Below are 19,200 nucleotides of genomic sequence, written 5' to 3'. Positions count from 1 at the left end.
GCCGTTGTTGGATAGTATTTGTCGTCTTCTATCCAACAAGCTTGAGTTTTCTCATTTCGAAGCTCATTTGCAGAAGTTGTGGCAGCTCTGGTTTTCCTGTGCATCTATTTTTCTTGGAAGTAGCTTAAGGGAGGCACCAGCGGTAGTACCGCTGGGCGGGAGCGGCAGTACCGCTTATAGCCACAAGCAGTAGTACCGCTGCTTCACAGCGGTAGTACCGCTGCTTCACAGCGGTAGTACCGCCCATGGACACAAGCGGTAGTACGGCTCCGGTTCCGCGCTGGTACCGCCTCGACTCGAGACCTGCGTGTCTCGTGTCGGGTTCAGCGGCAGTAACAGCGGCAGTAGGAGCGGTGGTACCGCTTGTGAGCGGTAGTACCGCCCGTACTACCGCTGCTAGTGCCGCTCAGTGGCCCTCTCCTCTGTTCCTTCTCCCTTAGGCATTGTGCGAGGTCCCAGCGGTAGTACCGTTGGGCCAAGCGGCAGTACCGTTGCGGCCAGCGGTAGTACCACTCGCTGCAGGCTGAGAATGGGGATAACGGTTGGATTTTTCTCCCCCCTATAAAAGGGGGTCTTCTTCCTTATTGAGCCTTATCCTTTGAGCTCGTGTTCTTCCCCCATTGTTGACCTTCTTCGAGCTTGCTATCTCTCAATCCCTTCATGGATTCTTGCTAGTTTTGGGGGGAAAAGAGAGAGGAGATCTAGATCCACATTTCCACCAATCACTTTCTCCTCTATGTGAGGGGAACCCCTTGGATCTAGATCTTGGAGTTCTTGGTGTTCTCCTTCTTGTTCTTCCTCTCATTTTCCTCCCTAGCATTAGTTGTTTTGGTGGGATTTGGGAGAGAAGGACTTGGGCACTCCATGTGTCCTTGCCATTGCATTTGGTACATCGGTTTGAGTTCTGCACGGTGATACATGAAAGTTACAAGTTGAGAAGCTTATTACTCTTGGGTGCTTGGTACCCTTGGGCTTGTTCCTCTTGGGTGTGTGGGCGCCCTAGACGGTTGGTGGTGTTCGGAGCTCAATCATTGTGGTGTAAAGCTCCGGGCAAGCGTCGGGGTCTCCAATTAGGTTGTGGAGATCGCCCCGAGCAATTTGACGGGTACCGGTGACCGCCCTCAAGGGTTGCCAAAGTGTACGGGTTCGGTGACCGCCCTCAAGGGTCCCTTAATGGAATCACGGCATCTTGCATTATGCGAGGGTGTGAGGAGATTACGGTGGCCCTAGTGGCTTCTTGGGAAGCATTGTGCCTCCACACCGCTCCAAACGGAGATTAGCATCCACAAGGGTGTGAACTTGGGGATACATCGTCGTCTTCGCGTGCCTCGGTTATCTCTTACCCGAGCCCTTTACTTATGCACTTTACTTTGTGATAGCCATATTGTTCCTTGTCATATATCTTACTATCACATAGTTGTCTATCTTGCTTAGCATAAGTTGTTGGTGCACAAAGGTGAGCCTAGTCCCTTTAGGTTTTGTGCTTGACAAATTAGCCGCTAGGTTTATTCCGCATTTGTTCAAGCCTCAACCGTAATTATTTTAAAACGCCTATTCACCCCCCCCCTCTCTAGGCGACATCCACGATCTTTCACCATGCCACATCCCTTGCTGTCAGATTGGGTGCCACTCTCGAAGGAGAGGGAGCGGATGGTGGACAAAAAGCAAGCGAAGGAGGAGGATCGCCATTATGTGGTGGAGGATTTGATACACTTTCCTTGGGATGTCCGAGTCGCACAATGACATCAATGTGTTGCAACAGTCCCATTGCTTGCAAGGTTGTGTGCAAGAGAAGCTCCTCCATGCAACTATACCATCAATGATCATGATTACGAAATGGGCTATTATCTTTGTGATGGTATCTATCTTTCGTGGGAGACCTTCTCGAGACCATCTCTAAGCCAACGGGTGATGAAAGACCCCACTTTGTCCAAAGACAAAAAGGTAGAAAGGGTGTCGAGAGGGCATTTGGAGAGCTCTGAGCCTATTTTGCGGCTGTTCGAGGACCTGCAAAACAACGGGATGCAAAGATATTATGGAAGGTGATGACAACTTGTACATTGAGCGGCGGCTTCTGGCTGGCTTGGTTGGTCCGGCCTTTACGGATCCGGCTTGCCTGCTCCCTCTCCATGCTCCCATCCGTGCTCCCACTTCATCCTACGGCTGTTCTTTTCCCTTTTTCTTTTCTAATCTAATCATCTCCCCCCCTGATTTTCAGGGGGTGGGGCCGGGCCTTATTTTCTTCCAATCAAATCAAGCCACGTATACGGAAGCACGGATGGGAGCATGGGAAGGGAGCAGGCAAGTCTCGTCCGGCCTTTACTGCTTAGGCACTAGCTACGTGGCCTATTTGCCACATCAAAACGTGCTCAATTCTTTGCTCGGTGTTTTTTTTTTGTCACTGTTAGATTTTCAGTTCGGTGCAAAATGTCACGAATCATTATATGATGATTTTCCGCTAGTCGTGACACGATAGTGGTGGTTCTGTGCATTTAACTCAACCTGGACAGAGGCAGTACATACGTGGCAACTTTCCATCACTGACACATTGCTCTAGCTCTGGGAAGGCCTCGTGGCTGATGATGCCGGCTCAACTCAACTTGTAGAAAACTCGCCATCTTAAGCACGACGAATCAAGAAGGTTCATCTACACAACACAAATCAAACTGATTCCAAACAGTTCATGTACAGAGCACGGCATATACAGATGACAGCACTTTCTAAAAACCATCGGATCGGACGGCTAAAGATGAAACAGTAATTACAAGTGAACAATCCTCCTCGCCCCCATAAGCATGCCTTGAAGGCCAACACTTGAAAGATCAAGTGCAACGACCATGTCCATTGGTCTTCTGGCCGCAAGCTGAATCTTGTGACCAACCACACAGCTTCCCCAGCTAAAGCGACCTGCCAGCCAAATTCAACAAAGTCCCATGCTGCACACATCCTTCTTATGTGCAGGGCGTCCATGAGATAATAATGCCGCAATCGATCGAGGATATTGCTTGTGCTTGGAGGAAGCTCCTGATGTGCTCGGGCCCTACTCTGGATCTCTGACGGTCTCATACTTTTGTGATACCATGAGCAACGACGAGAACTGAAGACAATAGTGACTAGTTATATTTTTGCCACCTGACTCCAATTTTGTTTGTAAATCTGACAAAATTCCAATTCTAAAGCCATTCGGCATATACGTAGATCCAGTATGGCCTTTCACGTGCGGAATCAGAATATAGATATAGCAGTCTTAACCAGAATGTAAGCAAACTAACCTCGGTACCACAAATTATGTCATGACTGAGTGGATGGGCTGCACAGGAAAGCACCCTTTCGGATAAGGGAATAAACTTGTTTTCTGCAGGTTGATTTTCCTCGGAGCCTTTTGTTTCCTCACTGAAACATGGAAAGCCAGGTGAGGAAACAAGAATGAACATTGTGCATAAAATGAGCTGAATCCAAAGTTATTTCCAAGGGAACTTCTTTTTTGTTTTTGTTCAATGGATCCAAGAAAAAAGTGACGAACTGCTGAAATTGTGGAACTTCTCCACATACGTCCCAGCAAATAACTACACCCTCTGTTTCTAAACATAAGACGTCCCGGTGGTTCAATTTAAACTGCCAAAACGTCTTATATTTAGGAATGGAGGTGGTAGAAGATTAGATTGCCAAGTAAGTTGACTCCGTCAAAACCAAAACAAACTGGAAATGAAAGACCAGCATACTTGTAGTCCACATGGCATGTGGAGCTTGTATCTGGATGAAAATCCAGTGCATATATTCCATTATTGGAGGAAGATCCGACTGCATAAATCTGCACAATGTAAACATATGACATGCATCATATGCCTTGATGCGTTTCACTATGTTTTATGTCAAGAAATGGAAATAACAAACATTATGGCTAGCATGGTAAGCAGGACTGCATCTGTTAGCATTCATGAAATTTTATTTTCTTCGATTCGATGTCTTACGGGGTCCAATTATAAGAAAAGTGTTGCATGTATTAAGATTTGAGTATGCCCTATAATTTTCTTACTGAAGATGTCGACAGCCAGGTGGCTTTCCGCTTATGCAACACAGAGTCCACGCCCTCCCTAATATAACAAACAGCAGAGAACCATAAAACAATTTGGTCATATTTCCTTGGGAGAAAAAATTTGGTCACATTTGTAAAGCTTACTAAGACATACTCGTATGGAGTCCAAGTTTGAAACAATGCATAGATCAACACTTACAACCAAGCAGGAGGAGGGCAGTGCAGATGACTAACACTGAAAGTGTTGACATTCAGGACTCCAGACCTAACATGGGATGCAGATGGATGAGAAATCACTAGTAAGCACACATCACTAAATTTATACTAGAAATGAAAGAATGAAGAGTAAAAAGCTCTAATAAGAACAAAGTAACCATTGATTTGTATGTGACTATATAATGACAATAAGTGAAAGGTCTGAGATACTTACCACCCATCATCAAGATGGAAGGCTAACTGATATGAGCAACTAGGGTTAAAGTCTATCGACAGAATTTCACTTGAAACAATGTTTGATTGTTCCTGAAAATATTTAGCATGGTGAAAATAATGTTAAACTGAGAACTATGTTTTATAGCCTTAATATTGTTAGCATTATAAGTTATCTAACAACACTCCAAATTAACTATTGTTATTCCTTTGTCTCAAAGCTTCAGAGGGGTACCATTTCTAAATCTGTCTCTCCCTCCCTCCCGCGGCGCTCCAGCGAGCGCCTGAGGGGAAAACCCTAGCGCCGCCCCCAGCCCCCCCTTCCTCGAGCCTCCCTCCCCTCGCCGCCGCCTCAACGTACCAGCGGGCAAAGCCCGGCCAGTGCTGGCGGCGGCGAGGCCCTCTCCTTCCCCCTCTCGGTCCGGCAAGCGCGGGCCTCCGGGTCGAGCGGCGACGCGGCGTTCGCTCGGGGCGCGGCGGTAGCGGCTGGCGGCGGCGACGCGAGTTGTGGGCGGCGGCGTGAAGGGGCTGCGGCGGAGGTGGTGCACGGCGGGCTCCGGCGGCGGCGGCCGGCCAGATCTGGATCCAGCCGGCGAGGGCCGCGGACGGCGCGGGCTGCGGGCGTCCGCCCCTACCGTGGCCTCGGCTGGTGGTGGTGGAGGCGCAGCAGCGGTGGCAGGTGGGTGTGCTGGTCGGGATCCAGTCGTCCCGCCGGCTGGACGACGGCGGCAGGGCAGATGGGCTCCCCGGTGAGTATTCTTGGCGTTCGGCGGTTGTACTTGGGGCCCCCCTTGCCGGTGGTCGAGTCTGCGTCGGCGGCCTTGCGCGGTGCTGCGTCGGCTGATGAGGTGGGGCGGCACAGGGGTGTGTCCGGTGGGCAGGCTGGCGGGAGGGATGGGTGGCGCCGACGTGCTCGGGCCCCCGTCACTGGCACAGGGGTGTGCTGGTCCGGATGCGTCCGCTCCCCCACCTCCCCCTTTCCCCGGCCGCGTGCTGGCTGTCGCAGCTTCGGCGATGTTCAAGGCAGGATGTTGTATGCTGCGGTTCGTCGGTCGGTGGTGCTCTTTTGGTGCAAAGTTGATCTCTTTGGATGGTCTTGGGGGTGTCTGGATGTTGGGCGGCGGCCCTGGCGGCGGGAGGCGTGGCGTTCGGGGGCGGAACCTGCGTCTCAGGTTGGAGTGGGCAGCCATGGTTTCGTAGGGGACGTGGCTGCGGGTGGTTGGCGGAGCAAGGGTGTGTCGGCAGGGTGCGAGCACCGGGGTTCATCACTTGCCCAGTCCTTTTCCGGCCGTCGGTGGCGGCATCCGTGGACGTCGTATTCTTCTTGAAGGCTCTGCCGCGGTGCTCCCACCCACTGCGTCGCTCCGGGCGAAATCTTTTTCGAGAAAACGCAGAAGATTTGCGTTTCATTTGGTCCAGGTGAAAACTTGATCTGCGGATCGGACGGTGGTGGCTATCCGTGGTCTTACCCTTCTGGGAGGCACCGTCTTGGAGTCCTTGCTTCGTCATGGTCCGTCTCACCCCCTCGGTGGCTCCAAGTGGTTCTTCGTAGCTCATATTTTGCTGGCTTGGTTGTGTCCGAGTGGTGTGATGGTGCTCGGCACCTTTGTATCTAGCCTTGGGTGTGTTTGTTGCGTGTCGTGGTGGCGTGTGTGTGTTCGGCTCGCTCAGATGTATGTGGTGATGATTGCTTTATAATATAAAGCAGGGGGAAGCCCTTTTTCGGTAAGCTTAAGAGGGAAAAATATCTAGCTTCAAAGAGAAAAACAGTTCCAAACCATTATAATCGGGATGGATCGGATAGATGAACTATACCATTTTGTAATATGTCTGAAAACAGAATTTCGGTGCATCATATGGATGAACTAAAAATTTATTAAACATGTTTTGAAACATCCAAAAGAATTATACACCTTCCAATTGAGATGCATTATTGTATGTTAGATTAGATGCTGTATAACAATAAATGTGGGTTTCTTTTCTTTTCCTGATATTAGGGTTTAGGGTTTAGGGTTTCTTTTCTGTTCCACAATCAAACTAGTTGGTAGTTCATGCAGATGGCTCTGATATAGAACCATGTCAGTAATACTATGTGTATGTGAGGCTTCAATATGGGTCACAAGAATGGAAACGGATACATGAGGTTTCTTTAGCATAAATTCCGTTGCAGTAAGTATTTATCTTTCAAATACCTTCAGCGATGCAATTTTTCCCAACAACGTTGATATCTTCACTGATGACAAAGGTTGAACCTGGATGAAAATTTTGTCAGCCCAGAACCAAGGCAAGGAACAATAGTCATCATGTTGCCAATACAGCTATGACATTGCTGCGTAAAAAGCTTCAAAATGAAGGGCTGTTCTTTCTCTACTACTTTCTCTGTTATAAAATGGTACTAGCACTGTCATAGCCATGGCATGAAATACAAAATAAATTGGAAATTAGATAGATTATCCTTGCAATTGCACTTCATAGTCTAGTGCACTAAACCACTACCTATTTCTAATCTTCCGCAGATCACATTTAACATGATATCTTAACAAGAGTTGTTTCTGTAATTTAGGGTTCTTTAGCATATTGTGAGTTTTAGTAGGTTTTCAGATTGAGTCCCACGGTTGTGATTTATCATTGGAGGTTGGTGGATGACAGGGGCAGTTTCCTCTGAGAATTTGTTCACATTTAGTTTGCTTGGCACCTAGAAACCACTTATAAATTATAATCAGTTTAAGTATATAAAAATGGAATAAACAAAAGCAACTTTGGGGGTATCATTTAAAAATATCATAGTAAAAAGGGTGTATTTACAATCAAATAGAACTAACTAGCTGACTATAGATATGTAGAAACTTGTATGTGCATGCTGAATTGGTACAGCACTACTGAATACATAAAGTTCACAAACAGAAGTTGTTATGTGGCTACTAGAAGGAGGGCGCTTGACGGCCGGCCGGGGACCTTTTGCCCGCGACTGGGCAAGAGGGAAGGGATTTCCTTCTTAATTCTTGCTTGATTAGATTGATACATCTCCTCTCTTTATATAGAGAGGTTTACTTGACTCCCAAGCAAGGCTTACTTGACCCCTAAGCAAGCGACCCTTATCTCTAATTAACCCTAAGACTAACGGGCTATACCGCCAGCCCAGGCCATTAGGCCCATTATGTACTCTAACACTACACCCCACCTGGACATGCAGCTTGTCCTCGACCTGCAGCCTACCTAACTTATAACCATGACTCGACGCAACACAAAACTAACACCTAAAAACAAGCCTTTTACATCTCGGCTTGTTTTATTACTCTCAACCTGAAATGGACTGGGACGCTTTATTTTGGACCCCTTAACAAAAAGTGGACACCATCCGCACGTCAGACGTGCACATGTACAGCCTCCTGGATCCCATGGACACCATCTGGACAAAAGGAGTGCATTTGTATGGCCACCTGGAAGTGGTCGCAAGAGCGACCAACAGAGGCGCCCTCGCGGCGGCCGGCGGCGGAATGCAGTGGTGCTACGCGGTGCACTCCTGTCGGTGACACCATGCCTACTCCCCACCGGACGGCTGTTGGTCTGCACCGCACAGAGAAGAGTGGAGGGCTTTCGAGGAAGAATGGCAAGGAGGGGGCGCCCCCCCAACCGCCGATGTCGCAGACTTTGAGGTCGCCGTCCGTGGGGAAAATAGCATGCCCAAGATCCCCGACGCAGCGGACGAGATCGAGGTCCTTTGCGCAGCGAAGCGCAACTGGAAGGAGCGGCAGCCGCATACCACGCATCTCGCACACATGCCGACGCGCTAGGAGGCCGCGCGCAGCAGCCTGCAGCCTCACCGCCGCTGACACGTGGCGGGTAGTGATCCAAGCCGGAAGCAGTGACGGCGACGGCGGGAACGTGATCTGCTGGATGGGGACGCCCTGGGGAAGCGGTGAGGGGGACGGCGGGAACTTGATCTGGTGGATCGGGACTCCCGCCAGCGCGGTCGATGCGGGGCCGGAGCTGACCGGCGGTGGCTGCTGCAGCGGAGCGCCGGGCGCGGCGGAGGCCGCCAGGAGCGGCAGCTGCCACTGCAGCCAGGGCAGGGCGGTGGTGGCGGTGGATGGCAGCGGCGGCGGCCCGGCGAGCGCGGCGGGGACGCCCTGGGGCAGCGGCGGCGGCTGCTGCGGCGGAGGCCGCCAGGAGTGGCGGCTGCCACTGCAGCCAGGGCGGGGCGGTGGATGGCAGCTACAGCGGCTGTTGTAGCGGCCCGGCGAGCGCGGCGTAGGCCGCCTGGTGCGGCGGCAGCCACAACGGCGCGGTGGCGGCGATGGGCGGCGCAGCCGGTAGGACGCGGCCAAGAACAGGCGGATCTCCTGGACCGCCTGGGTTAGGGCCCGCAGCGCCCCGGACACCTCCGGGGTGAGGACGGCAGGGGCAGGCGCGACGGAGGAGCCCGGTGCCGGCAGGAGCGGGGCGACGGTCGTGGTGGTCGCCGGAGGCGACGAGGTGACCGGCAGCGGAAGAGACGGGTTGGGCGGCGGTGAAGACATGATCGAACCGAAGCTAGCTGATACCAAACTGTTATGTGGCTGCTAGAAGGAGGGCACTAGAGGGCCGGCCGGGGACCTTTTGCCCACGGCCGGGCAAGAGGGAAGGGATTTCCTTCTTAATTCTTGCTTGATTAGATTGATACATCTCCTCTCTTTATATAGAGAGGTTTACTTGACTCCCAAGCAAGACTTACTTGACCCCTAAGCAAGCGACCCTTATCTCTAATTAATCCTAAGACTAACGGGCTATACCGCCAGCCCAGGCCATTAGGCCCATTACGTACTCTAACAGAAGTTCTCTTTTCTGATTCACAGAACACTGAAATCATCATGCAGAATATCAAGTTGGATGACCTTAAATCACATGAAAAGAAGCAGAACTAGCAGAATGTTTATCAACTGAATGTACCTCATTATGACTTTGAAAAGCAGCTGATGCCCTCCCTCCACGTGTATCCCAAACATGAATGGTCCCATTTCTAGTTGCACCAAACACTGTCTGAAAAAAAAAATTATAAGTCCCCATACATGAATGGATGAACTGTAAACTGTTCAAGGTAACAGAAAATGCAAAATGCATAAAAACAAAAATAGCAAGATTAGCCTCTTGTTTACCACTAAGTTTGGACAAAGCGTATTTGATCGATCATACAGTAGATATACAACATATCAGCAGACATCACATTACATCATATTAGGTGGTATTTACAAAGCAAGACAGAATCTGAAACATAGGTTAGTGTATAAGAGGACACCATTAACAAAGCTAAACAACTGTTTTTATAAAACATCAGTACTTAACATGAGAATTAGGAAAGGTACATACTATAGAACAACAAATATTTAACATGACAATTAGCATACCCGATTATCCATATTTAGCTTGACACTGGTAAACTGAGATTCTAGGAGTGCTGTAAGCTCAACACAGTGTGTCTTACTTAGCCGCCTGTCCCACATGTAGACTGCACCATCAAGTCCAGAAGCAAATAGCCTACAATGGTGAGCCAGTAAGTGGAAATTTTATGCATAATTTCCAGCTGGAGAAATCTCATTAAGAATATTGGTATTTGGTGCATATATACATAGCTTATGCCTCCCAAATACTACATTTTTCTGGTTTATTAGGCCCACGCATATCCCTAGATCAGCAACTTGACCAACATAATACGAATTATATATTACAAAAAATATACCATTAGAAACTATTACTTTAGTTTTTCATTTATTATCACAACTTCATTTATTTAGCTTCACAACTGCTAATATTTCTTTCGTTTTTCTTGAAGCAAGGGTCAAACCATATTTTCCCCTTTCTATGAAAAGAACAAGAAACATGATATGCAGTCAATTATTTATACAAAGCATCACAATAGTTGCTAAATAGAAATAATTTATGATTGGCCTTATCACAAGTGACATGACAGTGAATAAACACAAAACTGTCACATACCGTGACTTGTCGTCTGGAGTAAAAGCTAGATCAGTCAAACCCTTCCGGGATTCCGAGCAGAAACCATGAAATTTGGTCATCCCTTTCTGTAAAACCTAAAATACAATAATTTAAAAATCAGAACAGTCGTGAGGGGCGTTGTGTAATACAATGAGCTACTACAACAAATTTCCTTCTAATGGACTAAGATGTACAGCATCTGGAAGTATATTATCTTGAAATATTATCCAGAAACCTTTTCTTTAGCATTGTGTAATTTTGCTTTTAGTGATGCTGATGGAACCCTGCCTACCTTGTTATATGATGACCAAGGATGAGTGCAGCTTTTTTAAAATGGGCGTACCCATTAGCAGATTGGATATTTGTACTGTACCAAAAAACTGGGGAAAACCCCCAGGTAATATGCCAATCAACACATGGGTTTGCTCAAAATTCCATGGCCATATGTGGTGTTTGGCAGAAACAAAACGCCAACAGTAACAGCAAATATATTTTACTGGCATGATTATTTTGGAATTGAAGGAGAAAGAAAAGACTACATGATCTTTGAAATTCTGATGTAAGACAACATGAAGAAAATATATTTACAGTATGATTGAGTAACAAGTAAAGCATTTGTCAAGGAACAATGCAAAAGAGGTACTTACTTCAGTCGGAGCAGATGAGACGTACCCAATGTCAAACAGTAAAACTTTGTCAGTTTGGCTAGATGAGCAAACAATCTGCATCAGGCATGCTCAGAGCTCAATAAATAAATAGATAGAAACCACTTAAGTCATAAGCGCTATATTTAATTTATAAAATAAACATAATTGCCGTCCCTAACTGCCAGTTACACTTATTATTCCTCATTGATATTTAGTGCCAAAGTACTTTCTGAACTCAGATAAAATGAAAAAAGGAAATCCCACATGAAAATCAATGCTGATACCAACCTCGTCTTGATTTCCTGGATTCCATCGGACAGCACATAGAGGCATTGAGTTTGATATATGGAGCACATAGTTTGATGAGTCATCTGGTATACCTGCCAATGAATAAGTAATAACAGCAAAATTATGACGAGACCTGAGACAGTAAACTAGGAATAAATCATCTTGAGTGTGACTTTTCCTTGAATATTCTAAGAGGATGTTCTGTTTCATAAATATATGGTTGAGAAACACAGTACACTATCATTTTAACTTTTGGTTTAGCTATCTGGATATTTAGAATGGTTTAACAAGGCCAATTCATATCAACATAACCAGCAACAGAAGGTACAGGGTACATCCATGTCATGGAAATCCTTAATCTGGACGTGGCAAACAAGGTCTATTTTCTCAAAGAGGATGATTCAAACGAGAATACCAGGGTCTTAAAATGATACATCATTCTTAGGGGAGTTCCTGAAGCTTATTTCATAGTAAGAACTAACAAATGCCTAATGTACATTAAAGCAAAGTTGCCAAGACAGAAACAAGTACAATGTACGATTCTATGTTCCTGTTGGACCATTCCAATCCTGACCCTGCAGGGTCACAATGATAAACTAATGGCCCTGATCTTATGATCTACACAGTAACGGTCTTTAAGGTGCCATCCTATAATTACTATATGATCCTACCAACACACAGGCGAATCTACTAGGATCATAATACAGAGAATATTATTTGCAAGGCATCTACTTTCAGCATTTTTCTAGCAAACTGAGTTGGTTAAGTTTAACTTACGACATAATGGGCCATACAAGGAGCAGTATAAGGTCTCAAAGTCATGCACTGTTAAACATCCTGAGTTTGTCACTGATGCGAGGTATATTCCCTGCACAATTAAGAACATAAGGAAGGTGCTTAAACATTCATGTATCACAGTCTGCTTCAAAAAAGTAATCAATATGAGTTGGTTATACTTTTTAATCCCGCTCAAATGGTCATTTCATTTTGCTTATTGAACGGACCCTCTGGTACCAGGTAGTTACAGTGTGTGAACGGACCCTCTGGTACCAGGTAGTTACAGTGTGTGATAATCTACTATTATAAGTACAAAACGTAAAATACATATGTTATGACCGGGCAGACTTATGCCCGTAGAAGGCCCACTGGGGCAGGTTTAGTTAGGGGCTTAGCCCGCAAGTTATCTATTTTATTTTCCATCGTGGTTATATATACTAGTTGTAAGGCTCTATGACAATCAAGCAATAAGAATAAATCTATTGCCCGGCTCCTAGAGGAGCCGGACCCTAACCCTAGCCGCCTCCAGCCCCTTGCGCCGCCGCCTCCTCTCTCGCGCACGACGGCGCCCTGCCGCCGGCGACCGCGAGCAGCACCACGCCCAGCCCCCTCCTTCCCCTACAACCTACGCCCTAGACTCGGTAGGGTCCTAGCTCCTACTAATTTGGTATCAGGTAGCTTGGGTCCAATCATGTCTGCTCCACCACCCACCCCGCCGCTGCCCATCTCGCCGCTGCCCACCACCACCGCATCCTCCTCCCTCTCAACGGCGCCGATCGACCTCTCCACCGCGCCGCTGGCGCTTCCCACTGCGCCGCTCGGCTCCACCGCGGGGGCCTCTACCGGCCAATCGCTGCTCGTCACCGCGCCGCCTGCCGTCGTCTACTCCCCAACGGAGATCACCGGGGGTCCTTAATGACCTCATCACCGCCGTCCAAGGCATCCGCCTCTACCTGGCCGAGCCTTACGGGCAGCCGGCCGCCGCGACCGGGCCCGCCGCCCTGCCCTGGTACGCGGCCACCATGGCGCCGATCGGGGCTCTACACCACCACTGGCCCGGTCAGTCGCCGCCCGCCGTCGCCCCCCACTAGCCGCAGTGGCCGGCCCCGACGAACGCCGCGCCCCCGACGCCTCCCGGATCTGGGCAGCCGCAGCCCCAACTGTCAGCCCCACCGCCGCCCGCTGCCGCGCCTCAATGGCCACAGTGGCCAGCCCCGGGCCTCGCTGCACCTCCCACGCCACCCGGGTCCGCGCCGCCGCAGCCGCAGCTGCCGGCCCCGCCACCGCCCAGCACGGGGCCTGGGTCACCCATGCAGGGAGGCGTACCGATCCAGCAAGTGCGCTTCCCGCCGTCGCCGTCCCCAATACCGGCCTGGCTGACCGGATCATCGCCGCCACCCGTCCACACGTCGGCTGGAGACCCGCCGGCGCCCACTCTGCAATTCGGCGACCCTCCGGCTCCGCGGGGCACTCCACGGGCCGCGGCCATGCTGACCGGGCGCCCCAATCCTCGCTGCTTCGCACCTCCGAGCCAATCGGCCACGGCGCTCCGACTCAGACACCGCCGCGGTTTGCCAAACTGGACTTCGCCACCTATGACGGCACGGAGGACCCCCTCAACTGGCTCAACCAGTGCGAGCAGTTCTTTCGCGGGCAGCGCACCCTCGCCTCGGAGCGTACCTGGCTCGCCTCCTACCACCTCCGTGGCGCGGCACAGACCTGGTACTACGCCCTCGAGCAGGACGAGGGCAGCATGCCCCCTTGGGAGCGCTTCCGCGAGCTCTGCCTCCTTCGTTTTGGGCCACCGATCCGCGGGAGCCGCCTGGCAGAGCTCGGCCGCCTTCCCTTCACCTCCACGGTTCAGGACTTCGCCGACCGTTTCCAGGCCCTGGCTTGCCACGCGTCGGGTGTGACGGCGCAGCAGCGGGCCGACCTCTTCGTCGGTGGACTTCCGGATCACATCCGCGTGGACGTGGAGCTTTGGGGACCCCAGGATCGCCAGACGGCCATGTATTACGCCCGCGCCTTCGAGTGCCGCGCCAAAGCCATGCAGCCGGCGGGCCCAGCTCGAGGATGCCGCCAGGCAGTCCCCCGCGCCGGGCCGGCCACCCCCGGCCACTCCGGTGACCACCACCCCGGCCGCGACGCGGCCCTTCCGTCGTCTCTCTTAGGCGGAGCAGCTGGAGCGTCGGCGCTTGGGGCTCTGCTTTAACTGCGATGAGCCCTACGCGCCGAGCCATGTCTGCCCGCACCTCTTCTACCTGGAGAAGGTCGACTACACCGAGGAGGACGCCCCGACCGACGGGCTCGACGCGCTGCCGCCCCCAGCGGCTGCCGATGCCGCATCCGCGGCCGCCCCGGCGACGGCCCTCGTGGTCTCGCTCCATGCGCTTGCCGGCATCCGCGATGAGCGGACCATGCTCTTGCCCGTAATGATACATGGCGAGCGCCTGGTGGCCCTTTTGGATATGGGCTCCACACATAACTTCCTGCCCAAGGCTACCATGCACCGCTTAGCGCTGCAGCCGACGGGCGGGGAGCAACTTCGGGTCACGGTGGCCAACGGCGATCGTCTTCGGTGTCATGGGCTCGCGCGGAACGTGCCCATCACCATCGGCGACGAGCACTTCACCATCACGTGCGTGGGCATCGACTTGGGCTGCTTCGACTTCATCCTTGGTGTCGACTTCCTGCGGACCCTCGGTCCCATCCTCTGGGACTTCGACGCCCTGACGATGTCCTTCTGGCGTCTCGGCCGCCGCGTCCAGTGGGAGGGCGTTGGGGGCGCCTCACCGTCAACGCCCTAGCTCCAGCTGGCGACGGCCACGACCGAGGCCGAGCACCCTCTATTGGAGCACCTCCTGCAGCAGCACGGCAACCTATTCGACGAGCCGCAGGGCCTTCCACCCGCCCGGGTGTACGATCACCGTATTCATCTCCTGCCGGGCTCGACGCCAGTGGCGGTCCGGCCATACCGCTATCCGCAGCTGCAGAAGGATGAGCTGGAGCGCCAGTGTGCACTCATGCTCGTCGCGGGCATCATCCGGATCTCCACATCGCCGTTCTCCGCACCGGTCCTCCTCGTCCGCAAGTCGGACGGCATGTGGCGCTTCTGCATTGACTACCGCGCCCGTAATGCCCTCACACTTAAGGACAAGTTTCCTATCCCGGTGGTTGATGAGCTCTTGGATGAGCTACATGGGGCGCGCTTCTTCACCAAACTCGATCTCCGGTCGGGTTACCACCAGTGCGCATGCACCCGGATGATATCGCCAAGATAGCGTTTCGGACTCATCACGGTCACTTCGAGTTCTTGGTCATGCCGTTTGGTCTCTCCAATGCACTGGCGACTTTTCAGGCTCTGATGAACGACGTCCTCCGCCCCTACTTGCGCCGGTTTGTGCTCGTTTTCTTTGATGATATTCTTATCTACGGCGCCTCGTGGGCGGAGCTCCTTCAGCACGTCGCCATCGTCTTCAACGAGCTTCGAGCGCATCATCTTCATCTTAAGCGCTCGAAGTGCTCGTTCGGGACGCCTTCCGTCGCCTACCTCGGCCACGTCATCTCGACCGAGGGGGTGACCATGGACGCCGACAAGGTGGCGGCCGTTGCCGCCTGGCCGACCCCGCATTCACCGCGGGCTCTTCGCGGGTTTCTGGGCCTCACGGGGTACTACCGGCAATTTATCCGGGAGTTCGGCCTCACCGCATCTCCACTCACGCGCCTGCTCCGGCGCGACGCCTTTGCCTGGGATGCGGAGGCGACCGAGGCGTTCGAGGCCCTCAAGGGGGCCCTCACGACAGGCCCCGTCCTTCAGATGCCGGACTTCGACCGGCCGTTCATCGTAGACTGCGACGCTTCCGGTGATCTTATGCGGCGCCGTGACGAGATGCTGGCCAAGGTCCGGCAACGCCTCCTTCAGGCCCAGCAGCTGGCCAAGCACTACTACGACGACCACCATCGCGAGGCGGAGTTCACGGTGGGTGACTGGGTTTGGCTGCGTCTCCTTCATCGCTCTACGCAGTCACTGGACCCATGCGCGAAGCGCAAGCTGGGTCCTCGCTACGCCGGGCCCTTTGCTGTCTTGGAGCGCATCGGGAAGGTGGCATACCGTCTTCAGCTTCCGGCCGATGCCCGCATCCACGACGTCTTCCATGTGGGGCTGCTGAAGCCCTTCCGTGGGGAGCCACCTGCGGCTACTCCAACGCTTCCTCCGACCTTCGACGGGCGTCTCCTTCCGGCGCCGGAGAAGGTTTAGTTGGGGGCTTAGCCCACAAGTTATCTATTTTATTTTCCATCGTGGTTATATATACTAGTTGTAAGACTCTATGACAATCAAGCAATAAGAATAAATCTATTGCCCGGCTCCCAGAGGAGCCGGACCCTAACCCTAGCCACCTCCAGCCCCTTGTGTGCCGCCTCCTCTCTCGCGCACGACGGCGCCCTGCCGCCGGCGACCGCGAGCAGCACCACGCCCAGCCCCCTCCTTCCCCTACAACCTACGCCCTAGACTCGGTAGGGTCCTAGCTCCTACCAACATAACTCCAAATTTTCATCCTACGCATATGCTTTGTGCAAAATACAGAACTAAAACAATATTTCTAGTCAAACATAGAGTAATAGGAAAGAGATATAGATCTACAATTAATTTCATGATAAACAACTGGTACAAAGTAGAACAGCAAAGAACATTCTTGCCACATACTGGACGGAGGGCAGAGTGGAGTGGAAATATGGAAGTATTAGTGGAATCTAAATGGAAGTAACAGTCGTTCCAGACAGAATGTACTGAATTTCATACACCTCAGATAGTGAGGCTAAACTGGGGAAACTATAAATTTGTACGCATTTCAATGGTACCTTTTTATCGAATTCCATTGCCGAAACCCCCTCCCTGCTCAAATTAAATGAAACAAGTTTGTTAGCCTATCTAACAAGGACAAAGCGAGCAATTGAACTCTATTAGGTGATGGTGACACTAGAGATTTTGCAATGAAATACTCCAAGAAAACATAGAAGATAAATGCTGACCTAGCTGAATGGTAACACCCAGCAAATGTTGAAGCATTAATCATGCGATTCACCTAACAGGAGCAGAAGTGGTGAACGGATTAGCCAGATAATACACATTGACTCAGCACTACAAAATACAAACCAGCATACTTATCAGCATTACATATGTCGTGCACCGTTCCTCGCCATGCGTGTAGTACTTGTGTTCGAAGGTCCTAATCTTCTCAGCATAAAAAGAAAAGTCCACAACATTAGCCTAATATATAAAAAGAGTAGAAATTGCTTCGCTTAAAAAACAAGAACTTGGAAGAAGCATAGGCACTATTAAAATTTTCTCCATTTTCTGGTACAAATTTCCAAAGTTAACACACAACTAGGATACTTGCCAATTTAAAGAGCATAAACTCTATAACACAAAGAGGATTCTGCACAGTTTTAGTGATGATTTATCTGAACTAGTCTCTCAACAATGTTTCCCCAGTGTCCAGGATACTATGATAAGCATCTACTATGAGTGTTGGGAGATCATCAGCACAGATTACGAAATTCCAGTACATAAAGAAAACAGAAGCTGACAACATCCTGAAAGCGCCAAGTCCCAAACCATCTCAATGTTCCGAACTAATCCACCACAACTCACTATGAAAGAAAAAATGTGCTGAAACTTAAAACAGCAGCTTAAGTCTGTAACGCTCAAAGTTTAAGCTTTTCATCCCATTAACCAACTCCGACATTGCCGTCCCATTAGATTTCCTAAGAATGAAATGAAATTTGCAGAATTCCATTTCCTATTTCCGACCCCCTACGCCGTAATTCCAGTCTGAAACGCGACAACCTGAAACAAAAACATCACTCTTCTCGAAATTTCTACAACCTCGGCAAGGGAATCGAGGAGACGGCGGGATTCCCGATGTCGAAACCTGGCGTCGATGTGGCCGTCCAGCTCCACGGCGATACGGCTCCACCGGTGCCACCTACGGACCAGAAGGGAGGTCAGAACACCAAGGAGAGCACAACAGGAGGGGGAGGGGGGGGGGGGGGGGGGGGGGGGGGGAGGGTCCGAGGCGGAGCACCTCCGAGGCGGCGGTCGTGGCGCTTCGGGGCCCTCGTCGGCGGAAGGCGGCGCCGCGACGAGGAACTTGTCCATGGCGCCGCCTGGTTAGGGTTCGAGTTCGACAGATTTTCCTGCCAAAATGAAACAGCAGGGTGTGGCCGCGAAAAGAAACCGCGGGCTTTCTCTCTGCGCCATTTCCGATTGGCGGCCGAGTGCGACACCGTAAAACGCTACGGAATGACAACTAAATTTGTAATACAATCATTGTCTAATCCTCTATTCCTAAATATACTACTCCCTCTGTTTCATAAAGTCAACCATTACAAACTTTGACCATATTTATAGAAAAAAGTAGGTATATCTAGAATACCAAATGCACATCATTGGAGGCATCATGAGTTATATTTTCAGAATGTACATGTTTGGTATTGTAGATGTAGACCGTTTTTCTTTATACACTTGGTCAAAATTGGCAAAGTTTGGCTTTCACAAAAATCTATAGGCACTATATTATGAAATGAAGGGGATATCTGCTCCCTCCATAAGACTTTTTTAATACTACAATACTTACATTATGGGACATAGGGAGTACAATCCAGTAACAGATTTTTTTAACCTTGCAATCAACAATGCATGATGCTTACGGAGATGGTTAATACTAAAATAAATCAAGTTTTTTCTTAATCTCCGGTGCTTATTTAAGTGGTGTCTAATTAAGAGTCTATCCTATGCAAATAAGCATCGGTGCTTAAAAAATATGTCTAAAGACCTTGCATTGTACGAGGCCTAAAAAAGTCATATATTTTATAAGTTTTTTTTCTTTTAATAAAGTCTTAGGTTACAACTTTTGCATTAGTCCCCCAGGAAAAAAAATCTGCATTAGTCTATGCATCCAATGCTGCTATATCATGAATTTATGCATATTAATTATGCTTTTAGTACAACTTTATATCAAAGCTTAATATGGATTGGTACAGAGTTGT

General features: G+C 50.3%; 1 protein-coding gene across 3 annotated transcripts; it reads right to left on the bottom strand.

The window, feature by feature from the left end:
• Positions 1 to 2,648: 2,648 nt before the first annotated feature.
• On the bottom strand, positions 2,649 to 18,436 carry LOC109746750 (uncharacterized). Of its 3 annotated transcripts, none has more exons than XM_045229909.2 (18): positions 18,237 to 18,436; positions 18,038 to 18,137; positions 17,327 to 17,383; positions 17,182 to 17,234; positions 17,011 to 17,044; positions 12,151 to 12,241; positions 11,374 to 11,465; positions 11,086 to 11,160; positions 10,439 to 10,533; positions 9,850 to 9,979; positions 9,395 to 9,484; positions 6,658 to 6,717; positions 4,467 to 4,558; positions 4,236 to 4,301; positions 4,037 to 4,094; positions 3,723 to 3,811; positions 3,273 to 3,393; positions 2,649 to 3,097 (listed from the first exon to the last, which is right to left on the bottom strand). In XM_045229909.2, exons 1-18 carry the CDS (start codon positions 18,308 to 18,310, stop codon positions 3,041 to 3,043), a joined length of 1,434 nt encoding a protein of 477 aa, XP_045085844.1. In that variant the 5' UTR covers positions 18,311 to 18,436; the 3' UTR covers positions 2,649 to 3,040. The 3 variants fall into 3 exon arrangements, 2 of the variants coding, with proteins under 2 accessions (XP_045085844.1, XP_045085845.1); XM_045229910.2 differs by having other exon boundaries at positions 17,314 to 17,383; positions 18,237 to 18,371; XR_012187773.1 differs by lacking the exon at positions 3,723 to 3,811.
• Between the last annotated feature and the right edge of the window lie 764 nt (positions 18,437 to 19,200).

This window comes from Aegilops tauschii, chromosome 6 (assembly GCF_002575655.3).
Source record: "Aegilops tauschii subsp. strangulata cultivar AL8/78 chromosome 6, Aet v6.0, whole genome shotgun sequence".
NCBI lineage: Eukaryota > Viridiplantae > Streptophyta > Magnoliopsida > Poales > Poaceae > Aegilops > Aegilops tauschii.
Note: the sequence above shows the minus strand (reverse complement) of the source record. Positions and strands in the feature narration are given on the sequence as shown.

Coding starts and splice junctions, on each gene's coding strand:
- LOC109746750 (XM_045229909.2), bottom strand. CDS start 18,310: ATGGACAAGTTCCTCGTCGCGGCGCCGCCTTCCGCCGACGAGGGCCCC. Junction 4,559..6,657: donor GAAAAATTGCATCGCTGAAG/GTATTTGAAAGA, acceptor AAATATTTTCAG/GAACAATCAAACATTGTTTC. Junction 4,095..4,235: donor TGCCCTCCTCCTGCTTGGTT/GTAAGTGTTGAT, acceptor TTGTTATATTAG/GGAGGGCGTGGACTCTGTGT.